The sequence below is a fragment of the Pipistrellus hanaki genome (genome assembly GCF_964339955.1).
Source record: "Pipistrellus hanaki genome assembly, chromosome: 9".
Classification (NCBI taxonomy): Eukaryota; Metazoa; Chordata; class Mammalia; order Chiroptera; family Vespertilionidae; genus Pipistrellus; species Pipistrellus hanaki.
The window spans coordinates 72,775,495-72,794,413 of record NC_140511.1 but is presented as its reverse complement, the minus strand read 5'-3'; the positions used below and the strand labels follow the sequence as shown (position 1 = coordinate 72,794,413).

The 18,919-nt window shown below is 51.3% G+C and overlaps 1 protein-coding gene across 2 annotated transcripts in view; it reads left to right on the top strand.

The window, feature by feature from the left end:
• The window catches only part of LDLRAD3 (low density lipoprotein receptor class A domain containing 3), a 170,729-nt gene that overhangs the window by 64,526 nt on the left and 87,284 nt on the right, over positions 1 to 18,919 (top strand). For both annotated transcript variants that reach the window (XM_084894468.1, XM_084894467.1), the window contains exon 2: positions 1,074 to 1,220. In XM_084894468.1, the coding sequence (XP_084750594.1) occupies positions 1,074 to 1,220 (147 nt within the window). The remainder of the gene's footprint in view (positions 1 to 1,073; positions 1,221 to 18,919) is intronic.

Here is an 18,919-nt window from a genome sequence, read left to right as displayed (position 1 = left end):
TGATGTCATGGGTCTGGAATGCGATGCTTCTCTTTGGCAAAGCATGTGAAAGGCTCCTGGGCCCCCCATGACCCTCAGGCAGGTCTGGGCACCTCTCATAGTCCTTGGCATTAACATCCTTGGTATCCCTACGTGCCCTTCCAGCCCTAGGCTTCATCTCTCTGCACTGTTGGGACCTAGCACAAGTGTCTGGTCATACATGTTCCATAAATGCTCATTGCCGACTCGGGAGGGAGCCCTGGGAGGATGGGTCTTTTTCTCCCATTTCCCATAAGACCGAGCTGCTTCCAGAAGGCTCCTTTTCTCCCAGCCAATGATCACACTGGCTCAGGCCCATCACATGGATTCCATTCTAGTTTCTTTGAAGAAATCGCCCCTCCCGAGTCCACTGGTGGATGAGTGCGGCCCCGCACCTCGGGGCCTGGCTCTAAGTCTCCAGGAACGTGCGGCCAGCAGCTCGGTGGCCTTGGCGCTCCCTCGGGGGCTAGAGGCCTTCGTGTGCTTTTCAGTTTGGCTTCTTCTCCCCGTTGACCCCAGGCAGGTCGATTCTGTGGGCCGGGGCTCACATTTTCCAAAGTGAAATGAACTGCCGATATCCCTTGTTGACTTGGCCCAAGTTCAAGGATTCTGCAATTGTGGAGTCCCGGAGTCTGAGACCTGGCAGGGGCCCGCAGTTCCCACTGCTGGAGGCTTTGGGGGGTCCAGTGCTCACTCCTGTCTGGGAACCTTCAGCGTTGGTCACTGCTGGTGGCCAGGAAGGAATGTGTGTATTTTGCAGCCCAACCTTTTTGATGGAAAGAGAAAACAAGTCAGTAAGCGCCTAAGTGCGCCAGACACCTGCTGCCCACTTCTCAGTGTCCCCCCATTTAGTCCTTTCAGAATCCCCAGGGGTGGGGCAGGGGATTTTATGGGCCCAAAGAGGCCTCACCTATACAGCCTACACCAAACAGGAGCCCCCTTCGGTGTGTGTGTGTGTGTGTGTGTGTATGTGTGTGTATGTGTGTGTATGTGTGTCTCAGATCCTTGCCGCCTTTGCCATGCCGTCTGATGGCCCTGTCCCCTCTCTCCCACAGAGGGCCAGCTGCTCCCCGGGAACAACTTCACCAACGAGTGCAACATCCCAGGCAACTTCATGTGCACCAACGGGCGCTGCATCCCGGGCGCCTGGCACTGCGACGGGCTGCCCGACTGCTTCGACAAGAGCGACGAGAAGGAGTGCTGTGAGTGCCCGGCCCTGCGGGGAAGCGGGTGGAGGGGTCCTGGGGGGAGGGAGGAGGTCCCAATCTGGTTAGGTCCCCACATGCTCTCTTTGGTGCCCGGGGTGGGTGTGGGCCTCTGACCAGTGGTCCTGTCCTCTCCGCCTGTAGCCCCGTCTCAGGGCAGAAACAGGGGCCTTGGTGGCGAAGGAGCCACAGCACTGGGAGAGCTACGTGACCCCCATCGTGGGGGACTGTCGTGGCCTTGACTTCACACACGAGGAATCTGAGACCTACCGGTTACGTAGCCTCAGGATCTGCCCGCCAGCAAGCAGTGGACCTGGATTTGAACCCAGGCTGCCTGACCCCCAGGCCCAGGCTGATAACCTTCTCTCACGTCTTGTACATTTGTGGAATGTCCTTGGCAGTTAAGTAAGAGGCAATGCACAGAGAGTGTCCAGTACAGAGCTGGTACTGACTAGCCCAGTGGTCAGCAAACTCATTGGTCAACAGAGCCAAATAGCAACAGCACAATGATTGAAATTTCTTTGGAGAGCCACATTTTTTAAACTTAAACTTCTTCTAACGCCACTTCTTCAACATAGACTCGCCCAGGCCGTGATATTTCGTGGAAGAGCCACACTCAAGGGGCCAAAGAGCCGCATGTGGCTCACGAGCCGCAGTTTGCCGACCACTGGGCTAGATAGTCATTGACTTCCGCGTGCCCTTTCCTCAGCTGAGAAGCTGGTATGGGCATCATCCTTCAACTGGGCACCACCGGGACCTCCCCGTGTAGCGCCCCTGAAATAGGCCTGAGATTCAGGCTGCGGGGGGCAGTCTGTGAGGAAGGGGACACCTGGGATGTGCGTGGAGGGCGCCAGGCGTCCAGCGGTCCCCCTCCCCGCCCTGGAGCATGGATTCCTCTTCCTCTGCACGGTGTGGCGCTGCCGATTGAGCCGGCTCAGGGTGCCCTGTCAGGTGGGAGCTGGGGTGCCGGGCTCTAGGTGGTCCAGTAGGTGGCTGCCTGGCGTCCACACAGCTGGACAGTGGTTCCTGGCCCTTTCCTGGGCTTCGGGCAGCAAGCCTCTGTCAGGAGGATTGTGTGTGGCTCCGAGGCTGCCGTCTCTCTGGAGCCAGCTGAGGCATTGGCCGAGGAGAAGCTGATCAGGGGGCTTAGGACATCGCTGGCACCGGGGTTTGAGGCCGAGGCCGTTGACCCACGGGAAGGAGCACTGGGTGTGGAGTCCACCTCTGCAGCCGGTCAGCAACCAGCCCCCCACGTGATATGTTTCCCAGGGCAAGCTGCCACTCAGAGATGCCCCTCCCCCGTGCGAGGGTCCAGTGTTCTGGCTCCTCAGTGCTCTGCAGAGATATTTTGGGGGCTGGGTCGGCAGTATTTTTTTTTTGTGGGGGAGGGTTTCATTTTGTTTGTTGTGTATGGTTTTTCCTGAATAGACCACCATACATACTGCATTTTTATTTTTACAGTTTCTTAAACAAGTACAGTCTCTCTCAGCCTTCTTTAGTTTCTAGCGTGGCTTCGACGTGGCTAGAAATGTCACGTCTGTCATTTGAGTTTACATGACCTGGCATGTGTAATCGCCATGACCTGTCCAGCACACAGGTGTGGACTGGCCACGTTAGGGCGTGGCTTGTATTTGGACCTCCAGGACATGCAGTCTGCCCCTGGCTGAGGGGAAGCTCGGCCCGGGAGGAGTCTGTGGAGAAATTGCAGGGCTGGGGGTTGAGATCTGTTTTGTTCGCTGTCAGTAGCGCTCTGTGCTGCCAGTGCCGCTGTGACATGCTGTGTCCTCCGCCAGCCCCGGGCCGTGATTGCAGAATCCGTGCGCAGGCGGGAAGGGGTGGTGGAAAGAGATGATAAAAAAAAAAAAAAAAAAAGATAGTGCGGGCAGCTGCCTGGCGCTGTTCGGTTTGGTTTGGAACAGACTGGTCTTGGCGGTTCTCCATCCCTTTTTCCTCATTTCCTACCCTTAACCCCCAAGTGGAGTCTTGATTGACATTTATTTAGTCTTTTGATCAAAACAGAATTTTAAAAACCGTACACACAAACACATGCGTTTAAAACAAAACAAAACAAAACAAAAAAACCCTCTCCTCTGTTTCTTTTTTTTTCTTCTTTTTTCTTTTTTGGTCTTTAAATAAAAACAGAAGAACACTAGGACGTTTAGACAATAGAGGGAAGGAAGAGAAGTCCTTTTTAAAAAAAACAAATGCTTGCATTTTAAATTTCTGACATGGCCTTACAGGCCGGGAGTCAGTCAAGAAAGATAGAGTCCAATTCCCAGCCCCTTCTCCCATCCCTCTCCTCCCAGCTATGTGGACTTAGGAAAGTTACCAGAATGTTCTAAATCGGAGCCATCGGGTGGATCAAATGAGGATTCCTGGTGCTTCAGTCCCCTCCTCTCCAAAAGGAGAATAAGGCTTCTGATGGCATTGTTGGGAAGTTTGAATGCATGTTCACCACACGGCATAGTGCTTGGTAGACAGCCGCCGTTACTGGTCAGTCTGCACAGACTTTCATCCGGCCGTCGTCATGGGAACGCGTGGTTGAGTAACCATTCTTCTTCACGTTGGAGGCCCTCGGCCACATTAGCATAGTTGGCATTCATAATCCTTGTTTTGTGAGCTTGCCTATTATTCCATCGAGTGGATGCACTGTAAGCTAGCCACCTGCTATTGTTGGGGGTTTAAGTCTCTTTTGCTTTTTTGCTTCTGCTGGTCAAAAGGTTTCGGGCCAGTGGAGGAAGTTTTACATACGCAGAGGACGCAGCCAGGAGGGGCGGAGCTGAGGGCTCCAGGGTACCAACTGTCCCATCTACAATTTGTGCCACTTCCTTCCATGGCTTGCTCAGAAGTTGCAAAGCCCTTTCTCTGATTCTTTGGAGCAACTTGGTACTCAATGGGGAGGAGTGTGGAGGCGGCCGGGAGTCTCTCCAGGGAGAGATGATTGCCTCAAGTGCCCAGTGAAATGGTTTTGGCCTTTAGAAGGTAATACACTCAAACAAGAATCCGTGCCCTTTGCAGAGAGTGAGAGAAGGGCCCAGAGCAGGATGTCACGGTGGGATATGAGGCTGTGAGCGCAGCCAAGGAAAGATTGTCATGAGACAAGGAGAAACCTTATCATTTGTACCAGTGGTCGGCAAACCGAGGGTCGTGAGCCACAGGCGGCTCTTTGGCCCCTTAAGTGTGGCTCTTCCACAACATACCATGGCCTGGGCGAGTCTATTTTGAAGAAATGGCGTTAGAAGAAGTTGAAGTTTAAAAAATTTGGCTCCCAAAAGAAATTTCAATCTTACTGTTGATATTTGGCTCTGTTGACTAATGAGTTTGCCGACCACTGATCTATACTAATAAAAGGGTAATATGCTAATTAGGAGACCTTCCTGACTTCCTTTCAGACTAAGCCATGGTGGTGGGGCTGAGGCAGAGGCGGTTAGTGGTGATCAGGCCAGGACAGGGGGCAGTTGGGGGTGAGCAGGCTGGCAGGGGGGACAGTTGAGGGTGAGCAGACCAGCGGGGGAGGGGCAGTTGTGGCAAACAGGCCAGCAGGCAGAGTGGTTAGGGGTGATCAGGCAGGCAGGCAGGTGAGTGGTTAGGAGCCAGCGGTCCCAGATTGCAAGAAGGATGTCTACAATCTCACCAGAGATCTCAGACTGGAGATGGTGCAGGCCGGGGTGAGGGATAACCTTTCCCACCCCCTGTGCATGAATTTTGTACACCAGGCCACTAGTAAAGGTAATAAAATCATCTGTTGTGAAATTGCGGGGACGGGGAGGATAAAAACAGCAGGGTCACACAGAGTGGGTCCTCTTACAGAACTCCTCCAGCATCTTAGAAGTTGTCATTCCGCTGTACTCATCGGGTACACATTAAGATACGATGATTTTTTTTTAATTTATCGTTTGTAATGCTTAAATAGTCCGTTCCCTTGCGAGTAATGTCGTTTACTTACTCATTGTTCAGCATTTTTTTTTTTTTTTTTTTTTTTTTTTTAGTTTTTCACTGTTAGAAACTGTGTTCTTGTCCTGCCGGTGGACGCGACTCTCTCCTGCTTTGAGAAATCCTCTCCGTCTAGGTTCTCAGAAATGAAATGACTGGGTTGAGGGACAGAGGCTTTTTCTGTCTCCTGATCCCGGACCGCCTACGTGTTCTGCCGAGGGCTGGCACCGGCGTGCTCTTCCCTGGCACCGGCTGAGAACGCTGGCTTTCTTTCCGTCTTGGCAGCATCCGCTAAAATCTTAAAAAATATATGTTTATGGTTCATTTGATAGTTGAAAACAGTTCCATCGTTTACATTTAATTTTTTTATTATTACGGTATCTAAAGAAATTGAATGTTTCCCCAGTACCTCTGTTTGCTGGTTGTATTTCTTGACTTTGCGAAATATCTGTTAATGGACTTAGAATACTTTTCCATCTGGGTTGAGTCACTGCATTTTCCGCCTCATGAATCTGAAGAACCTCCCCTCCTTAGAGATCTGAGAGAAGAGGCTCGTTTTGGGAGAGTTTGGAGTGTATTTCTGTTTTTGGTTAGTGGCGTGCCCTACATAATCGTTTTATCTGAATAACTGTTTCTGGCAGGAAGAGGAATAGAGAAATGTTTTAGGAAAACGTGGACGCTTCATGCAAACACGGTCGTGAGGTGCCCTTACTTGAGCTCCCCTGGGCTGCACACTGTTATGGTGACTCAGTTGTCACAAGTCCGTATGAGGAGGAAGCTGGGCCCCAGGAGCTTGCACAGCTTGCCTGTTGGCCCAGAGCCAGAGCCCCCATGGCCTTCCCCCACCAGAGGCCACAGTGGGGTCCTTCAGTCTTTCCCTGCATGTGTAGCCCTGCCACTCAGCTGACTGAGACCCAACTGTTGCCACCACTAATCCGCTTTTTTTTTTTTTTTTTAATGTAGAAACTACAATGGTGATTTCCCATGGAAACAATTTCTTTTATAAAATATATATATATATATTTTTTAATTGATTTTTTACAGAGAAGAAGGGAGAGGGATAGAGACTTAGAAACATCATCGATGAGAGAGTAACATCGATCAGCTGCCTCCTGCACACCCCCCACTGGGGATATGCCCCGCAACCAAGGTGCATGCCCTGGACCGGAATCGAACCTGGGACCCTTCAGTCCACAGGCCGACGCTCTATCCACTGAGCTAAACCAGTTAGGGCTGGAAATGATTTCTAAAATGGCCATGGGCCCTGTGGGTCCCTGAGAAAAGAGACTGCGTTTCATTGCTTCCAATTGCTGAAATAATAAAGCAGCAATCCCCACCTCCAGGGCCCTCTGTGACCCGGAATCCAGGGCTAATGTCTGCTTCCAGCTTCCTGTCTGCCCCCTCTGTGTCCTGACCAAATGGGGGCGAGGTCCTGGAGGTGTGAGATCCGCGGCTCCTTCTTCTCTTGGAGAAATAATATTGATCTGTGTCTTTGAGCAGGTCCGTGCGGGCTTTTAAAGTCACAGGCCCTTCATGTTGGTGTGGGGTAGGGGTGGGGGATGGAGGGAGGAAAGAGGAAATGGGGATAAATGCAAGGATTTTGTCCAGTAATAAAACGTTAATCCATTTCCAAGTTCAGAGACATTGAAAGTAGGTCAGAAATGGAATTTAAATTTTATTTGCTTTTACTGTTCCCGACCATTTCTTAAGCATGGTTTTAAAGGGCTCTGATGCAATACAGAAATCCATGAGCGGGTTTGGACTAGTGATCACCGAGAAATATATAAGGTGAAGGGATTAGCCAGAGAACATACCATGGACATGATCAACAGCGTGGTGATGGACAGAGGGAAGGGGGCGGGGGCTAGATGGAGGGGGGCATAGGGGAGGGGAGTGGGAACATGTGAGATAGTGTCAACAATAAAAACAAAGAAGAGGGAGGAGAGTGGGGCCTCCTCTTTCCTTTTCATCATCTTTCTCACCTTCTGCCTCTAGGTGGTGCCACACATAATGTTTTCTTTTAAACCTGTGCCACAGGGCAAGCAGAGATTGGGGGGGGGGGGGGGGGGAGACTGGATTCTGAGTTGTTATTCTTACCAGACTTTCACAGCAATTCAGCTATGTCACCAGACACCCTGGGTCCCATGCTCAATGCCACAGGAAACCAGGATGTTTCTACAGGATGGGTATGGCTTGCTGCGTCTTTTCTCAGAGGAGGGGCTGGTGGTGGGCTGTGGCCTGGGGAGGGAGCCTGCCAGGGAGCTGGTAGATGCTGCCACAGTGGGGTTGAGTTCTCCCCTTTAGCTGCCCGTATAGCAGAAATGTCACCACACTGTTGTTAGGGGTTGCATTGTCATCCCCCCTGCCACTCCTCCCTACCTCCCCATTCTTAATGCTGAAGTCCTAACTCCCAGCAGCTCAAAACGTGATCCTGTTGGGAAGTAGGGTCTCTGTAGAGTTCATCAAGTTGAAGTGAGGCCATTGGGCTGGGCCCTCCTTCCATGTGCCTGTGTCCCTATAAAAGGGGGGGGGGGGGTGGATGCAGGGGTACAGAGGGAAGGTGATCTGAAGGGACACAGAGAGAAGATGGCCAAGGGGAGAGGCCAGTACAGATCATCCCAGGCCGCAGGGGGAACTCGCCCTGCAGACACCTCGATTTCGTACTTCTGGCCTCCAGAGCCGGGAGACAACACGTTTCTGTTGACAAAGCCGCCCGGTTGTGGTCCTTTGTCATGACAGCCCTCGCAAACGAATCCAGCCAGCCACCCCCTCACTGGCTTCTTACAAGTGATTACTTAGTGAGTGACAGCTGGCCCACAGCTGTGGAACAGGGCGACATTCACAGACATCCTGCTCCCATTCTTTCCTTTTAACAGTTTGAAAGTAAGAATCTTACTGGGTTGAATTCTGTCCCCTCCCACCCCCCAACCCCTAAAAAACAAAAGATAATCAATGTCCTAACCCTCAGGACTTCAGCATGTGACCTTATTTGGAAATAGGGTTCTTGTGAGTGTAATTAGGACGCTGAGGTCATACTGGAGTCACGTGGGTCCTCAATTCGGTATGACGGGTGTCCCCAGGAGAGGACAGTGTGAGCATATGAGGGAAGAAAGCTGTGTGACAGTAGAGGTAGAGACTGGACTGATGCAGCTGCAAGCCTTGGAACGCCGCCAGGAATGGACAGCTGCCACTAGCAGCTACCAGGAGGCAGGGAGAGATCCCCCCCCCCCCCCCCCCCCCAGAGCCTCAGAGGAAGCGCGGCCCCATGCACCCCGCCATCGCAGACTTCTGGCCTGCAGAAATGTGAGAGGATACATTTCTGTTGCTTAAAGCCACTCAATTGATGGTACTTTGTTTTGGCTGCCCTAGGACTGTGGTCGGCAAACTGCGGCTCTTGAGCCATATGAGGCTCTTTGGCCCCTTGAGTGTGGCTCTTCCACAAAATACCATGGCCTGGGCGAGTCTATTTTGAAGAAGTGGTGTTAGAAGAAGTTTAAGTTTAAAAAATGTGGCTCTTAAATTTTAATCGTCGTACGGTTGATATTTGGCTCTGTTGACTAATGAGTTTGCCAACCACTGCCCTAGGAAACTACCTAATCTATTTCCCAGGGACAATGAGGGCCATTTGGGCTTCAGTGTGCTGGCTCAGCCCAGTAGATAATGGGCAGTCCTTCAGCCTCCCGTCCCTCCTGCCATCCACCTGACCCTGTGGAAGAGTCATGTTCTTTGTTTCTGCTGGACACACTGCCTTGTCACGCGGTCCAGGTGTCCCCTCTCCTCCAGGTCTTGGTTCTGGCAAGCCCTTGTTCAATTCTACATTTCAAAAGCCTCCTGAGGTTGAGCTTCAGAAAGCAAAACGGGCCCTTACAGAGCCTAGAGAATACCATTGCGCTTTAGCTCTATGTCTTTTGGTGGCCAAACGGCACCAGAAGGTTACTGGTGATTGGACCTCGTTTCAGCAGCCTCGGTCCTTGAGTTCTAGCTAAGAAAAAAATTCGGAGCCGAGACTCAAACGCAAGCAAAAGTTTATTTAGAAAGTCACAGGGGTAGAAGTGAGCCTTAAAAGAAATGGGCTCAGGAAACAAGATACAGAGGCCAAGGGGGTGGGGCGTGGGGAGAGTGAGAGAAGGGGAACGTGCCTAGGGGAAGGAGAGGGCGGGGAGGCTGAGTTCTTAGCTGAACCCTCAGTCCTAAGGGCTTTTAAGGGCAAAGATTTTAGGGGAGGCCCCAGGGGAGGATCATGATAGAGTATTCATCAACTCTCCTCCAGGTGTGCCATTTCAGAGCCATGGACTCTACTAATTGGTTGGCTATATGGTCATTGTGTCTGGTCCTGATATTAGCCTTGATGTAGTTCCCTCTGGTGTTGCTACTTTTCTGGGCCTGGAGCTGAAACACAACTGAAACCTAGATTTTATCTCAAGTTTGACCAAAACCCTGTCTCTGTAGTCTACAGACCCCACCTGAGGCTTTGTTCCTAAGATTACTTGATGCTGATCAGAACTTCATTGTCCTGAAGGCTTAATGCTTAAGGGAGTGATTGTGCAAGGGCTTGTATGGGAGTCATATTCTCCGGTCCCCTTGTTTCCTCCTCTGAGAGGGTCTAAACTACGTGACTAGCGATATGCTAGGGGAGCAGAGGTCACCCTTAGAGTGAGGTCTTGTTTTTCCCAGCTTTGCCAGTTGCTAGGTACCTGGGGCTTTCTGACCTGGTGACCTTCTGTCCCTGGCCCATTGTCCTTGCTCTGCTCATGTCCATGGAACATTTCAGAGCAGAAACTCAGGTTCACTCACTGTGCAGAAGAATCCAAGATCTGTGTGTTAGTGTTGCCTCCTTTATAAGTTAATCATTTTGTTTATGTATTTGTTTGTTTTTTAATCTTTTTGTTGAGAATATTACAGATGTTCCCCTTTCTTTCCCCTATTGTCCTCCTCCACCCGCTTCCTTCCCCACCCCAGGCCTTCACCACCCTATTGTCTGAGTCCATAGGCAATGCATATAAATTCTTTAGTTAATCTCTTCCTTCCCTCTGAGATTAGTCATTCTGTTCCATGCTTCTATGCCTCTGGTTCTATTTTATTCATCAGTTTATTTTGTTCATTACATTGATTCTTTGTTTATTTTAGGTTTAATTGTTGATTGATATGTATTTATTGCCATTTTATTGTTCATATTTTTAATCATTATCATCATCCTCTTCCTCAAAGAATACATTTCAACATTTCATGAAATACTGGTTTGGTGGTAGTGAACTCTTTTAGCTTTTTCTTGTCTGAAGCTCTGTATCTGACCTTCAATTCTACATGATAGCTTTGCTGGGTTGAGTAATCTTGGTTTTAGGTCCTTGCTATTAATCACTTTGAATATTTCTTGCTACTCCCTTATGGTCTGCAAAGTTTCTGTTGAGAAATCAGCTGTCAGAGCTTCAAAGGACTTAGTGAGACTTTCAAGGATCTTAGTAAGAATTTCAAGAATATTAGTGAGAACATAAAAGACATGAAAAAGGACCAGTCAGAAATAAAACATATACTAACTGAAATAAAGGATAACTTACAGGGATCAATAGTAGAGTTGAGGATTCTGAGAATCAAATACATGATTTGGAATATGAGGAAGTAAAAATCACCCAATCAGAAGAGCAAAAAGAAAAAGGGTTAAAAAAAATATGAAGATAGCATAAGGAGCCTCTGGGACAACTTCAAGGGTATCAACATTCGCATTGTGGGAGTGCCAGAAGGAGAAGAGTGACAGCAAGATATTGAAAATCTATTTGAAAAAATAATGACAGAAAATTTCCCCTTGCTAGTGAAAGAAATAGACTTGTAAGCCCAGGAAGCACGGTGGGTCCCAGACTAGAAGAACCCAAAGAGGCCCACACGAAGATACATCATAACTAAAGTGCCAGAGGCTAATGACAAAGAGAGAATCTTAAAAGCAACAAGAGAAAAGCTCCCTACAAGAGAGTGCCCATGCAACTGTCAGCTGATTTCTCAACAGAAAATCTGTATTTGTTTTTAAATATCTCAGGCAATACCGGGCATACCTCCCACTTCATTTAAATTCTTCCATCTCAAATGTGAGACCATAAGTGCTGTGGCTAAGAACAGGGGAATGGGGGCCAGACAGTGCTGGGTTTCCCCCACACACGCACACCCCTCACTCTCTAGTTATGGCCTCTGTGGCCTTGGCACCATTTTACCTTATTCTATTCCTATTTTCCCCCTCCATAAAATGGAGATAATAACAGTACCTGCTCCACAGGTGATACTTAAAACATGAATCAGGGAGTACGTGCAGGCCATAAGCCAGTTAGGAATTAGCTGACCTTAAACAACAGGCACTATTTCCTGATGCAAACTGGGTGAAGATCCGCTCTGCTGACCACAGGGCATTGTTCTAAATCCTAAATGAGTCATGTGTCTCAGGCTCGGAGCTGGGTGCCTGGAGCAGGGTAAGCATTTGGTAAGAGCCTGGCGCATTCCCTTAGTAAATGCGAGTGACATTGTCCTCGAGCCAAACTCTGCCGTGACTTGCCTGGCCTGTGCCACGGCTAGCCATTTACCATTCCAGCCCACCCCGCCCACCTCCTCAGCCCCGCACTTTCCCTTGCCCTCCACCCCCTCTCCTCTTCCTGCTCTCTCTTGGAGAACCTGCACCATAGAAGCACCTTCCAGTGCTGGGTCAGTATCATCTTTTCATTTGAGCCTTCCACACACAGTCATGAGCTGTTATGAAATTCTCTTTGGCTGAGATTGCTAGGGAGCCAGGCAGACACGGAGGCTGGCGCACAAGGGAAGGAAATAGACGTTTCCTTCAGGTCGCAGGAAGGGAAGCTGGGAAGTAGCTCTTCTGCGTTGAGTAGGGGACCTGCAGGTGTCCCCCACCCGCCAGAGAGGCTGCTGAGGGCTTGTTCCCAGCTCTGCTGGAGCCCCACCCAGGAAAGCACCCACAGGGATGGCGATGGTGCTATTTCGCTTCCTCACTTGAACCTTCCTCTTCAGTCGCCACCATCAGGGCGCTAACCTGGAACCGGAAGGGCTCCTGCGGCCTCTAAGGTGGACCCTGGTAGAAGTCACAGCCTTCCGGATACTCTCTTCTCCTCCCCGGTGCCCTCTGTGCCCTGTGCCCGCTGTGAGCAGAGATGTGCAGTCCAGACGTTGGGATCCCAGCACAGACTCCCAGGCAGTCCCCTGAGGGCCTCTTAGGCATGGTCAGGTTACCCTTGACCTAACAAGAATTTGCCCTGTGCACACCTTTCTAAAAGGGCCCCGGTCGCTGTGTGAAGATGCCAGCAATGTCACAGGACGTGGAGAAAAACAGTGTGTTCTGCAATGTTCATGGTATGTCATTAGCTCCCCTAGGCTACTGTGACAAAATGCCACACGGCGATGGCCTGAAGCAGCACTCGGTGCTCTCTGTTCTGGAACCCTGAGGTCTGAGGTCTGAGTTCCAGGTGTGGGCAGGACCAGGCTCTCCCTGGAGCTCTAGGGGAGGGGCCTTCCATGCTGGCGTGCCTTGGCTGGCAGATGCACAGGCCAGCCTCTGCCCCTGCCATCCTGTGTGGCCTGCTTCCCGGGCCTCAGATCTACTCCAGATCTTCTTCAAAGGATGCCCGTCTGTGGGTTAGGGGAGGGACATTCATCCAACAGGGTGTCACCCTAACTTGGTTGTATATGCACAGACCCTACAAGGTGAATTCCCAGGTCCCAGGTGCCAATAACCAACCCCACCGGTCCCTGGTGAGAAGGGAGAGAGCCCGGTGTGACCAGCAGCCCCCACAGGATAAGGCCTCTGAACTCAGTCCCATTCTGTGTGGGTTCTCCCTGCATCCGCTATAGGTATCTGGTTGTTTATTTATTTTTTTAAATATATTTTATTGATTTTTTTTTTTACAGAGAGGAAGAGAGAGGGATAGAGAGTTAGAAACATCGATGCAAGAGAAACATCGATCAGCTGCCTCTTGCACACCCCCTACTGGGGATGTGCCCACAACCAAGGTACATGCTTTTGACCGGAATCGAACCTGGGACCTTTCAGTCCACAGGCCGACGCTCTATCCACTGAGCCAAACTGGTTTCCGCTGGTTGTTTATTTGACCTCCCTCTGTAGCACAGAGGTCATGGAACAAGACCAGGTTGTGTCCGTGGAAGAGGCGTGATTTGAAAGCCTCGGAAGAGTGCCTTGTATGAGAAAATAAATATCAGAAAAGAAAACTCTTCATTCCATCACCTGGCGCCTGGGCTTGGCCATTCATGGTGAAGAAAGTACTATGAACTTGCTGTGTGTTATCCTGTGCCTTTAAAAGGCACGGGGGTGGGAGGTGCCGTGACGGAACCCACGCCTGCAGCTCTGCCTGGAGCCCCCCGGGAGAAAGTGGGAGGACACCCAGCCAGCTGGAGCAGCCGCCCCGTTCCGTGCGTCCGGCACGAAGACCCTAAAAGCTCCAGTGTTCCTAAAATGTGCACATAAAAACCGGGATTATCGGGCTTTCTTGAAAAACGAGATTCACTGTGAGGATACTCCCTGCATTCAGAGACTTGTTTCCTCTCTGCTTCCCAAGCTCTTTACCATCTGGCTCATGCGGAGGCCTCCAGCATTTATTCTTTTTTCTCTTTTTTTAAATATGTTTTTTTTTATTGATTTCAGGGAGATGGGGAGAGAGATAGAAACATCAACGACGAAAGAGAATCATTGCTCACTGCCTCCCGCTCACCCCCTACTGCCCGGGAATCCAGCCGTAACCCCCTAGTTCCTGAGATGATGCTCAGGGCTCCAGCATTTCTCTCATTCAGCATTCCACAGATCTCTGAAATTGAGCAGCCTCTTATAAGTGATAGGATTGAAAATACATACACACACTCTCTCTCTCTCTCTCTCTCACACACACACACACACATACACACACACACACACACACACACACACACACACACACACACACACACGGTGTCCCTGTCCAACTGGCAGACTTTTTTCTTTCCGACTTATACATAAAAGAGTGGCGTGCCTCGCAGTTGGCAGCATCTTGGATTCAATGAAATACAAGTGCCACCATGCCCCCTTCTGGGTTCCCGCTGGGGTGGGCCTGCTCCCACTTTACTGAGGGCCACCAACTAAAATGCCTGTGCTGTTGCCACCTACGTTAGTGGCATGGAGTCACCTGAAAGTCGTTTTTTAAGCCAACCCTTTGGCCCAAAGATCAGCCTCACTTATCTCCCTGGTCCTCCCCAGAACTCCGCTAGGATCAGCCCTGGGCTTGGCCCTTCCGCTGCAGGGGAGAGTCCTAAGGAAGGACTGGAGCTGGGCGGGGTTTTGCTCCCACGTGGCCGGACTGAGTGTAGGCCAGGACTTGGCAGCTGTAAGGGCAGTGGACTTCTTGGTGCTAACAGGCTGAGTAATTGTTATTAAAACTTAGGACTGCAGAATCACAGGACATCAAAAGCATTTTTTTCCCCCCTGGCAGGTCTGAATCTTGCTGATCCAGTGGGCTGTGACTGCAGCCTTTTTGTTTTTATTTTTTGTGTGCAGACTTTGCACGTGTGTTCGTCGGCGACACGGCTAGCTTGCAGTTGCCAGATGGATGGGTTTTTTTAAAAAAATTCGGACCGATGAGAAAGTGAGAGTTAAAAGAAGAGATACGAGCCCCGAGTTTCTTTGGCTGGTGATACTTGCAGACTAGTTTTCTGGCAGTTCAGAGTGGGAGGCAATGGTGTGGGGAATCGTTGAGGTCAGACCGTAACTGGATGGCCCTGTTTCAGGAACGTTGGGTTTTGACATGGTTAGTACCACGTCCTTTGTTAAGAATGTTGCAGGAGGGCTCCATAAGATGTAGGGGGCATCTTAGGGCTCAAAGGCTCTCAGGTTTTCTAGAAGGGAAGGGACAGAACTATAGGTTAAATGCCAGCTGCACCTCGTGTGGGGGCGGTGAACACGGTGCCCGTGTGAAACGTGCTTCCCCGTGCTTTCCGACGTCCCAGTCCCATGCCAGGTCCCTCCCTGCCCCTCCCGCCACGTTCTGCATTTCACAAATATTTTGTTTTTCATCCCAGACGGGAGCACAAAGGCAGCTCTGTTCCGTGGGCTGGTTCTGCCCGGCCTTTTCTCCCGCAGATCAGTCCTCCTGAAAGTGTCCTCTTTAAGGCTGACCTTTAGGGGGATTACAGGGAGCAGTGTGCTGCCTCCCCCATGTGGGCTGCAGGGCGCGTGGGGAGCGAAACAAAGGGAGACATTCAGGAAGAGGAGCAGCGCCTCTGGGCGGGAGTTCCCGGGGCGGCATCCTGTGCCCAGCGATTTTACTTTCCTGAGCCTTCTTTTCCTTCTAAGCAGAAACCTGCCCTCCGGCATCTGCCCCAAGATACCCATTATTTAAAGGGCTGCGCCACCTGTCCTTGGGCTTCCCTGTTGATGGAAGTACAGAACTCAAACACCAGCAGAGGCTGCCGCTTAGAAAGAATGAAGATGGGTGGATGGGTGGGTGGATGGATAGATGGGTGGATGGGTGGGTGGATGGACAGGTGGGTGGATGGATAGATGGATGGATGGATGGATGGGTGGGTGGATGGGTGAATGGGTAGATAGATGTGTGGGTGGGTGGATGGAGGGGTGGATGGTGGATAGATGGGTGGGTGGGTAGATGGAGGGGTGGATGGTGGATAGATGGGTGGGTGGATGGGTACACGGATCACTAGATGGATCCCTGGAGAAAGACAAGGACCTCTCCTTCTAAACTGCGTTGCCTCCCAGAAGCCTTCCCGTCCTTTCTCCCCAGGCAGGGAGATCCCCTTATTCTTCCTTCCACAGCTGTGTTCTTCCTTTGACCTGTAGACAAGCAAATGCAGTAAAGGGTGAGAGGTGCCATCTTCCATGTGACACTGGAGGTGCATCTTTGCTCGCTTTCTTGTATCTCCCACCGCTGCTATCTCAGCTGGCGTTGCTTAGCAGGAGCCAGGTGGGATTGCTAAGCAGGAATAGGGTTCCTCATCACACACACACACACACTCTCTCACACACACACACAAACACACACACACACTCTCTCTCACACACACACACAAACACACACTCGCTCTCTCTCTCTCTCTCTCTCTCTCACACACACACACACACACACACACACACGCACGGAATTCCTAAGCAGGAATAGGATTCTTCATCACACACACACACACACACACACACACACACACACACACATAGAGTCTCTCTCCCTCAGGACTTTTCAAGGCGTCACTTAGCTGATGTGCTTTACCAGCTTGTCCCGATAGCCTGACTTTCTGCCTCCCAAGACCCCCTTCCTCCTTGTGAATGAGTCTTTTCTGAGGACAGACAGCCCTGCGGGTCCTCGCCCTCCTTTGTGCCTCAGGGGTGTGACCTCCGGGAGGTCGCGTCTCTCGGCCTGCCTGAGCCTTTGCATGGACACCTGTTATCACCAGCTCAGTCACTGTGCCCTGTGCTTGGATTAGAGAACAGAGGTGAGGCCTAAGGAGGGCCTTTCCCTTCAGGACCAGGGGCACCAGGTAGCGTCAGCAGGTTCCCCGTTTAATTCCAGGCTTTGGGGGCGCTCGCTGTGCTTAGCAGGGCGGGGGGCAGTGGCAGGGGGCACTCTTGGCCTTCCCCTGCTCAGTCCTTCCTACGCAGCCTGGGCAGAGGAGGGGCCAAACACGGCGAAGGAGGCTTGCCTGTGGTCTTCCTTGTTGGCGCGTTTTAGGAAAGATCCAGCTTGTCTGGCCTTCACTTGCTCATCGGGAAAACGACTCCATCATCTCCAAGCCCCGTAAAGCTGCAGGGTCTGCCATCTAAAATAGGATATCCACTTCCTTGTGGAAATAAGGATTTTTCTGGCTCATGGGCATAGGCACGTCGGGAGGGTTATGTTGGCTTAGGCTTACGCAGAATGATGGGGACCCTCCGTGGACATGGAGGGTGGGGATCCGCATTAGACTGGCATATACCAGGCACTGTGCCCGGTGCTCTGCGTGGATGACATCAGTCAGTCCTCACAGCTTCCCCCCGAAGGGAGCCCTGATAGCACCCCCATTTTACAGATGAGATGGCAGCTTAGAGAAGGTTGGGAATGGGCTCAGGCGCTCATGTGGCCCAGCCACACTCGGAAGCAGAAAGACATGAGCTCCCATAAGCGGATTGATCTCTCTGCTATGCTGCCCCCTGCAGGGAAGTGAGTGCCATGCCGGTCTGTGCAGGAGCTTTGCAGGGTTCAGGTAGGACTCCCGGCCTCCCTTGCAGCAGGAGTGCAAATGGAATGCCACGCATAGCACTTCCCCGCCCTGCAAGGAAGGGCTGCATTGTAAGTGCCTGCAGTCAGGCCTGTCTCTCTCCTCCGCCCCAGATTGCAGTGGGGCGTTGAAGCATGAGAACTCATCCAGGGGTTCCTTTTAGCAATCCTTTGCTGTCTGTGGAAAAACCAGTAGCAGGCAAATCCCTAGGCACCCTGCACCAAATACCCCTGGTAGAGGGTGCCCAGGTACCTCTCCCCTCCCCCTAGGGACCATCCCTCCATTCCAGGCCCAGGCTTCTCAGACCGACACGTATTCAGAAGGCACAAGAGATCTTTTTTTTTTTTTTAATTTTTTTAAAAATATATTTTTATTGATTTTTTACAGAGAGGAAGGGAGAGAGATAGAGCTAGAAACATCGATGAGAGAGAGTCATCGATCAGCTGCCTCTTGCACACCCCCTACTGGGGATATGCCCGCAACCAAGGTACATGCTCTTGGCCGGAATCGAACCTGGGACCTCTCAGTCCCCAAGCCGACGCCACTGAGCCAAACCGGTTTCGGCGGCACAAGAGATCTTGGTGTAAAGTACAGATTCTGATTCAGTGGGTTGGGGGCGAGGCTGATTGTCTGAATTCCTAACAGACCCGTGCTGGGGGTCGTGCTGGGGGTCGAGGGTCGGTGCTTGGGGCTGAGAGGGTCTAGAGGCTCTGGTTCCCAGGCCCGCTCCATCGGGATGCTCCATGGTCCTCAGCAAGCGGGAGATTTCCCGTCAGCAAGTCTAGGGTGGGTCCCAGGGTGCCACAGGTGTCTGTCTCATGGGTTCCTTCCCTTCTGCACACCTCCCTCCCCCCAGCCACCCTCCCTCACCCCGGTGCCTTCCCACAGGGGGGCCTGCTAGAATAGCCTTTGCACCCTCGCAGGGCTCTCCTGCCTCCCCGTGGCCTTATCTGTGCTTCTGCTCAGTCTCGGGTTTGACTGGTGCACGAGTCCTACTGGACCTGCCTGATTGATTTCTCTGCCTGTGTCCCTGTCAGACTCCGCGCTCGCAGTCACATGTGCATCCTGGGCATCAGGCATGGCTGTCACTCACTGGGGACAGTGGCACTCACTGCAGAACGTGTGAGTGTGTGAGTGACGGTGAAAGCAGAACCAGCCCACCGGCACACAGGAAAGCACTCGAATGTATAAGATCATTTTACCTTGCAAGGATAAAAATTTAGGAATCAGCCAAAACCGGTTTAGCTCAGGGGCTACAGCGTCAGCCTGGGGACTGAAAGGTTCCAGGTTTGATTCTGGTCAAGGGCATGTACATTGGTTGTGGGCACATCCCCAGTGGAGGGTGTGCAGGAAGCAGCTGACCAATGTTTCTCATTGATGTTTCTGGCTCTCTATCCCTCTCCCTTCCTCTCTGTAAAAAAATCAATAAAATATATATTTAAAAAAAATTTAGCAATCATCCTTGGGGCCTCTCTTACTGCTACCCCTCTTCCTAGTCTGGTCCACTAGCAGCCCCGCCCCTGCTTCTG